Source organism: Populus euphratica, unplaced genomic scaffold (assembly GCF_000495115.2).
Source record: "Populus euphratica unplaced genomic scaffold, PopEup_1.0 scaffold447.1, whole genome shotgun sequence".
NCBI classification, from domain to species: Eukaryota; Viridiplantae; Streptophyta; class Magnoliopsida; order Malpighiales; family Salicaceae; genus Populus; species Populus euphratica.
In genome coordinates, this window is record NW_011500335.1 from 66,842 (window position 1) to 74,705 (window position 7,864).

Sequence of the window (7,864 nt, forward strand, 5' to 3'; positions counted from 1 at the left end):
AAATTTATTTGTTGTTGTTGTTATCTTTTTTTTTTTAATTCTATTATCAAATTAATTAGGTATAACTTAATGATCAATTTTCTCTTGTATTTTAAAAACATAATTGTCTTCTAAATTTTTTTAGGTTTAAAAAGATTTTGTTCCGGCATGAGGGGTCATGGTCATATATATAACATGTTAGGCAATGTATTTTAAAATTTTTTTTAAAAAAAATTTATTTTAAATTAATATATTTTTAATGTTTTCAAATTATTTTTATATATTAATTTTAAAAAAATAAAAAAATATTATTAATATATTTTTTAAATAAAAAATATTTTAAAAAATTACTGTAATTATACTTAAAAACATGCTTTGAAAGTAGAATATAAATATAATAGATACACTAGTCATAGACACCCGTTGCCTTCCATTATAATTTAGATTCAAACCCCAGGTGGGCATCTTAGGCAAACCCAATTAAGCAAAAAACTGAAGACGTCAGCAAAATCATCAACAGATAGGAGGTATATTTCTTTCCATCTAAACTCCTGCCAGCCAGCTAACGTCAAGCATTTGCTCTCACTACTTCCATTAGTAGACACGTGCTTGTGTCGCTGTAAATTATGGCAGTAAAATTAAGACAGGTAGAGTAGAGTACAGTTGTAGGCAAACATTTGTCTGGTTGCAGAGGCCAGGAGGAGATCATCATCAACAAGGTTACTATAAATCATCAAATCCACTCTCACCTCATTGCCTTTTCCTTTGCCTTACCCTGCCTTTTCAGTCATCTCAAAAGCCGATTCTGAAGCAATAATTTCCAGCCTTTCTTGCTTATCTCTCAGCCTCTCTCAGTCCCCATATTTTAAAAGTCTTGCTCAAGTACATCCTCTCTCTCCTTCTAATCATTGTTATTATTTCATAGTCATTATTTATCCATTGTGTAAGATATGTTTTCTATGTTGAACTTGCTTTGAAACTCGTCTTTGACGTTTTTACTTATTTTTTTTTATCTCTCTCTGAAGCTAAAAGCTTCCTTCTTTTTATTACCACAAGAGGCCTTTTCTTTCCTTCTTTCCAGTATAATTCTTGGGCCTTTGTTTTTGGAAAAAGGTCCTATCTTTGCTTTTTAATGTGTTAGTTGTTGTACAATTTGATTTGGGTTTTTGTTTTTGGAGTTGGGAATTTGTAAAGTTGGCAAGAACTTTGAGTTCTCTTGAGTTTCTTGAACTTCAGCTATAGTTTCTTATTTTTAAAATGGTGTTTCAGAGGAAGATTCTGTTTAGTAGTTTTAAACTCATTTTTTATTTGTTAATTATAAACTATAAAGTATTTATTTATTGCTTTTATAAGCAGTCTTTGATTGAATACTGAGATGTTTCTAGTCTAAATTCCACTTCCGTGGGCATTTTGATGGCTCTGGTTGCAATTGGATTTGAGGTTAATTCACTTAATCTTGATTTGATTGTGTTTTCAGTATCTGTCTTAATTGGTGAAGACATTTTTAAGTTCTTTGTTTTCCCAGTTCAAGATTTTCAACTTAGATACTTGTGTTTTTTTGTCGTTTTGTTTCACCTCCTCCTCGATATTTTTCTGGTTATGTTTTGGCAACCTGATCTATTCACCGTACTGATAAAATGGCAACTGGGCAGGGTGTTTTCTAGCTTCTCATTGGTTCTTATCACTTTGGATTATTTGTTTGCTTGTCATTAGGTTGTTGATGTAGACCTTTTCTGCATAGTATGGCTTTTTTTTCTATCTTGCTCTAAGTTCCTTGTGTTCACATTTTGTGGCATTTTTAGTCTTTGTTGTTTCTTTGTATTGGTTGATCTGCTATATTAATTGAGCTATACAATATGGAAAGGTTTTTGATTGTTGTAATCTCCAGAAAATGTAATGCAAACCTTAAAATCATCCAGAACCAGCCAAGTCTTGACCATTTCAGGTCACAAATGGGGATATGCTCAACAGATCCCATGTTTGTTGAACTTTATTGCTGTATTGGTCTGGCACTTACTCTTTCTTATGCATTTCAGGAAGAGTTAGAAGTTTGCATAACTGCAAGAATAAGAGTGTTGAACCCATAAACAAAGCATGAGTCAACCTAAAATCAAGCGTAGAGTGGGTAAATATGAACTGGGAAGGACAATTGGTGAAGGAACGTTTGCAAAAGTAAAGTTTGCGAGGAATTCTGAGACGGGGGAACCTGTGGCCCTGAAGATCCTTGATAAAGAGAAGGTTCTCAAACACAAGATGGCTGAACAGGTCTGGTTAGTCAATTCTTTTTATGACATATTGTTTGTTTCTCACTGCTTTACATGTCTCAAGAGAAACTGATACTATATGCATTATCTATGTTTGTTTTTCAATTGCTTTCTCGTACACTTCTGGAAGATTCTGGCCCTTTTTTCCATTTTGGATCCTATAAACTTCTTTTATTTTATATTTATGCTACCACCAGAAAAGGTGTTCCAATATTGTCCCAGAATTCTAAAATTGCCGTTGTTCTGACAGATCAAGCGGGAGATTGAGACAATGAAGCTTATCAAGCATCCAAATGTTGTTCGATTATATGAGGTCCCTCTCTTAGTCTTCAGCATTTATTACAAGCTATATGCTCTATGCTTATCCTTAAAATTAGTCTTCCCTTGCATCCTTCTCTACCAAATGGGAGCTATATGTTTTATGCATATCCTTATAATTAGTCTTCCCTTGCATCCTTCTCTACCAAATGGGAGCAACATAAGATTTTCTGGTTCTGTTCCTACATGTTTTTGGCCAAGACTATGAACAGTAATTTTGTTCAGTATCCAGTTGTCCCATTTTTTCCATATGAGTTAAGTTCTAGCATCAGTGTAAAAAATGAAGGATTGTCTTTTATAGAAATAGTGACGGAATCAAGCGTGCTTGTAAAAGTTACCTTAAATGACATTTGATTTCTAAATAATTGTTAGGTTTGACCTCGTGATCTTTTTGCCTATTTTAGCCTCGAATTAAACTTTATTTCAAAGAGTCAGTAGCTATCTTATTTGTGTTATGTAAATCAGTATTTTGATATAAATCTTCCTCTAAGCTTTAGCAGAAAAAAATGTTGATTTTCAGGTGATGGGAAGTAAGACAAAGATATTTATTGTTTTGGAGTTTGTCACCGGGGGAGAGCTTTTTGACAAAATTGTAAGTTTTGTATTGTTATCAAACCTTTTTTTTTTTTTCCCACTAGTTTATGCTCTACCAGTTTTACTGGCTCAATATCCTTGGTAGAGTTGTGGGAATTATATGTTGGATGCTATTACAAGTACTAGAAATTTGTTGTACACCTGTTAAGGCTTATCTCCTTATCATTGACAATTACAATCTTAGTTGTAATCATCAGTGCATTTTTTGTTTTTGTTTATAATAATGCAATCTTGTGTTGATTGGAACCAAAACATTAAAAGGACTGGAAGTTTCTTTTGACTCTTTATTTTCATACCAATTACGGAGCATTTCTTTGCATGTATAATTTTTCTGTTTCAATTCTACTAAGGTAAACCATGGACGGATGAGAGAAGATGAAGCTCGGAGATATTTCCAGCAGCTTATCAATGTAGTGGACTATTGCCACAGCAGGGGTGTTTTTCACAGAGACCTTAAGGTACTCAGAACTTTAATCACCCTGTAACATGTAAATAGGTTGTTTATTTTTGTTCATCATGACCTTCATTGTTCTTTTGCTTTTTTTTTGGGTGTTGCAGCCAGAAAATTTGTTGTTGGATGCTTATGGGAACCTCAAAGTTTCAGATTTTGGTCTGAGTGCGCTGTCCCAACAAGTCAGGGTAACTATCATCAATTCTTCATCTCATTTGAAGTCTTATAGTTCTGCCAACCAAGTCCCTATTATGGATATTATCAATTTGATTGGTACAAAATAACAACCTTCATTAAAGCTGGCTGGGATGTACTGAAGCTTATGAATAAGGAAAGCGGCCTATGCTATGCTTATTCTCAAATACAAGCTTTGCCAATAAAAATAGGCCTGGCAGAAATTAATCCTGTTTAAGGTTACTGATAAGAACTATTTCCTTACAGTTACTTTTTTTTTCTTTCATGGAAATCATATTTTTGTTGTTTTTAAAAGTCTCTTCTGTGACTCCTGCAAGGAAAGCATTTTTTTTACTAACCGGTTCTTTTTTGGCAGGATGATGGCCTACTTCATACAACTTGTGGAACTCCAAATTATGTCGCTCCCGAGGTTTGGATGGCGGTTATATGCTACAGTTCTTGATCATATATGTTTGCCTTTTAAGCCTTTGGCACATTTATACCTCTAATTATTTTCTGTGTTGCTGTTTAGGTTCTTAATGATAGAGGTTACGATGGGACTACTGCAGATTTGTGGTCATGTGGAGTGATACTTTTTGTATTGCTGGCAGGGTATTTGCCTTTCGATGATTCAAATGTTATGAACCTGTATAAAAAAGTGAGCATTTTACAAATTTGATAAAACTGTTCTCCCCCTTTCCTGTGCCCTCTGGTTTTGACTTTACTTCTGCCAAATACAGATCTCAGCAGCTGAATTTACTTGCCCCCCTTGGCTCTCTTTTGCTGCTATGAAATTGATAACTCCAATTTTGGATCCCAACCCTATGACTGTGAGTAGTCATGCTTTATTAACATTCCTTGCTTGAGCTTCTGATTATAATAAATTTCCTGCATCTTAGAATGGAGGAAAAAAGAAAGGATTTCTACATTAACTAGTGGTTGACAACTCTTCTTTTCAAAAAGTAAGAGAATTCTACCAAAATTTCTCTTCTTAGATGCTACCAAAATTTCATCAAAATGAGTCTCAGAAATTTATATATGATAAATCACTGCAAAGAATGGTATGTGCATTTTAATTTATGTTTATTCATTTTCATCATAATTGGCACAAGGAATAGCTGCTCTGATCCCAATGCTGCCATAACACTGTTGTTGGACAAATAGAGCCTATCCAGTTTTCATGCTAATTTGTTGCATCTATACTTCAAATAGAACTTTATGTAAAAGCTTCCCAGAGTCTAGGCATGTGAATGTTGCATAACTGAGATTAAATCTTCAGAGATGTGATCAGGTAGCAAGGTTAGAACACTGAAAGGTTGTTACTGCAGTGGATATCATTAGGATGCCTGGACAACTTCTCTAATCTGCAAGTGATGTGTAAAAAGTGTCATGATGTTTGCATTACCTAGGTCAGATATTGCTTCTGATTCTTTGTTTACTGCATATGCATTGGCTGCATCAAGCATATGCTGTTAAGACCTTTTTTTTTTAAAAAAAAGTATGTTCCAAGAAGTCTGGGATTTTAAATGCTTTAAAATGGCCTCAATGCATGAAAATATTAACATTACTCACAACTTCACATTGTTTTATAATTTTTCTCAATTTACTATTTGTTTTTATGGCAGCGCATCACCATACCTGAAATCCTGGTAGATGAATGGTTTAAGATAGGTTATAAGCCTCCTGTGTTTGAAGAGAAAGAGGACACCAACTTGGATGATGTTGAAGCTGTTTTTAAGGACTCAGAAGTGAGTTTAAGACGAGCTTTTTATATTTGAACTAGCAAAAAAAAAAAAAAAAAGTAGTACACAATTTGAAGGAAGTGTTAACAATTTCTTGCACTTCTTGACAATATTGTTTATTAAATCTTACTGTTGTCCTTGCAACAGGAACACCATGTAACAGAGAAGAAGGAAGAAGAGCAACCAACAGCTATGAATGCATTTGAGTTAATTTCTATGTCTAAAGGACTAAATCTTGGGAATTTGTTTGATGGAGAACAGGTTTGTTTGTTGAAAGGCTTTTCTTTATGTCATAACCTTTAAAACCTGATTTATTGTATTCTAGTGGATGATGCATGTTTTAATGCAAGTACATTAAACATCAGCTTCCTGCTTCCGTGGAAATAAGAGATGATGGTGACATATTGTCACATTCTTATGCGGATATGGTCTGGCAGTTGGGGGAGTGTCTGTTTCTTTGGTGTTGTGTCTGCATGCTTACGCAGCTGTATGCCTTTCCTTGTTTCCCTAGTCATTTAAATATTTCAGAGATACATTAACTTGCCAAATCAACGATAAGTATGATATATGTTGTCACCTATGAAGGGATTAATAAATGTTTTAGAGTATGAACCAATCCAGGATCTCTTACTGCAATGAGACTCTAGTATTGTCCATGTGTTTATCCATTCGAGGCATAAACAAGAAAACGGATCATTAATTATTTTTTGAAGTTCCTTCCAGACAATTAGAGATATCCGGCTTTGTCAATTATAGTGAGAGATTATTATAGACTGAAATTAGAAGCCTCTGTTATGAAAGTAGTATTATTCTGCACTATCAACAAAGTAGCATTGGCTACCTAACAGCATCTGAGTCGTTTAAATGAGGATTTTTTTTGTAGGTGATAGGCCATATGATAGGTTTATATTGTCAATTTTTTTTGCAATTCTGTTAAATATTGGAGCTCATATGTTTGTGATTATGCGACTTGCGGCAGGAATTTAAGAGGGAAACAAGGTTCACGTCTAGATGCCCTGCCAATGAAATAATTCACAAGATCGAAGAAGCTGCCAAGCCCCTTGGTTTTGATGTCCGCAAGAAAAATTACAAGGTAACAAATGCATAAAGTATTCATCATTCATTTGACGACTAAAATTAAAAAGGTCTGAGGTAATGCTTAAGGTTATCGTTGTCTTTCTTAGATGAGGCTTGAGAATGTGAAGGCTGGGAGAAAGGGAAACCTTAATGTTGCTACCGAGGTCTGTGACAAACTTATGATTAAACTTACTAATGCTGCCAAAGTCAAGTCCATAGTCATTTTGTGGTATTAATTCACAGTTTAATACATTTCAATCAGATATTTCAAGTGGCACCTTCCCTTCATATGGTTGAAGTGCGTAAAGCAAAGGGAGACACTTTGGAGTTCCATAAGGTTTAATTTCCTTCTCTTCCTTTTCATTTAATTCATCCAATTGCATCTTGCTCTTGTTAAACGAAATGGTACCCAACAACCAATAGGTGCATGCATGATTTGTCATTTTAATTATATATTGACAATGTCTTAGATGATTATCCTGAACCAGAACATCCACAGTTTGTGGTCTCATTCAAGTTAGAAACGGTTTATATCTCCGTCTTTCTTGTTCCTTGTCTTCTGCAGTTCTATAAAAACCTTTCAACCTGCCTTGATGATGTTGTCTGGAAAACCGAGGAGGACATGCAAGAAACGAAGTAAAAGTTGTGCCAATTTTGAAGTGTACAAGTACATCCATTAATGGCACCGATGCAAATGTGCTATATGAGCCCTACATCTTTGTTCCTTTTGTTTTTTTTTCATCCCTTTCCCTGGAAATATTTTCTCATTCCATAGAATTTGGCAGACTTGGCTTCTCCACTTGTTTCCTTATTATTCATGCTGGGAAACATGGATGCTTCTCATAGTCCTGTTTGTTTTTCTCATTTTCATGGGGTGGTTTGTTTTCCTCATCGATAGGAAGATTTCAAATTGATGAAAGTAGTGTAATTCCTGTTGCTCCTTTTTCTTGGAAACTTTACTCAGAAGAAGATTGTGTTTACTATTATTTCCTTTCTCCATGTCAATTTCTTAATTCTCCAGTATATTTCTGATGTTCTTAGTGCAACTTTTCCTTCCAAATTTCAAGCCATCGAGTTTGTATGTGCTAGAGCTGGCCCAAGGCGAGCATGTAAATTATTCTTCAGATTGTTCCTTTTCTTTCAAGGGAAATGTGTATCTCTGTAATCAGTGGTCTTAAACTTTCACAAGGAAGCCAACGCCACCTAGTTTAGGATCAAGGCTGCTTGTTTCTCGTGGGAAACCGATGCTGACTAGTTTACAGATC

The 7,864-nt window shown here is 34.6% G+C and overlaps 1 protein-coding gene across 6 annotated transcripts; it reads left to right on the forward strand.

Moving 5' to 3' along the window:
- The first annotated feature begins 706 nt into the window (after positions 1–706).
- CIPK3 (CBL-interacting protein kinase 3) lies at positions 707–7,622 on the forward strand. 6 transcript variants are annotated; one of them, XM_011010080.1, is made up of 15 exons: positions 707–861; positions 2,016–2,249; positions 2,494–2,556; positions 3,082–3,153; positions 3,506–3,613; positions 3,714–3,794; positions 4,157–4,210; positions 4,313–4,438; positions 4,521–4,610; positions 5,406–5,528; positions 5,670–5,783; positions 6,499–6,615; positions 6,707–6,763; positions 6,862–6,936; positions 7,165–7,622. In XM_011010080.1, the coding sequence occupies exons 3-15, from the start codon at positions 2,515–2,517 to the stop codon at positions 7,237–7,239; spliced, it is 1,134 nt and encodes a 377-aa protein (XP_011008382.1). In that variant the 5' UTR covers positions 707–861; positions 2,016–2,249; positions 2,494–2,514; the 3' UTR covers positions 7,240–7,622. The 6 variants fall into 6 exon arrangements, with proteins under 6 accessions (XP_011008382.1, XP_011008376.1, XP_011008381.1 ...); XM_011010074.1 differs by having other exon boundaries at positions 2,016–2,244; XM_011010079.1 differs by having other exon boundaries at positions 708–861; positions 2,016–2,244; positions 6,502–6,615.
- The last annotated feature ends 242 nt before the right edge of the window (positions 7,623–7,864 follow it).

What these genes read in the sequence shown, in the direction of transcription:
- CIPK3 (XM_011010074.1), top strand. Translation starts at nt 2,074, where the DNA reads ATGAGTCAACCTAAAATCAAGCGTAGAGTGGGTAAATATGAACTGGGA. An exon ending in TTTTTCACAGAGACCTTAAG is followed by an intron (nt 3,614 to 3,713) that starts GTACTCAGAACT and finishes TGGGTGTTGCAG; the next exon opens with CCAGAAAATTTGTTGTTGGA. An exon ending in ATTTGTTTGATGGAGAACAG is followed by an intron (nt 5,784 to 6,498) that starts GTTTGTTTGTTG and finishes TGCGACTTGCGG; the next exon opens with CAGGAATTTAAGAGGGAAAC.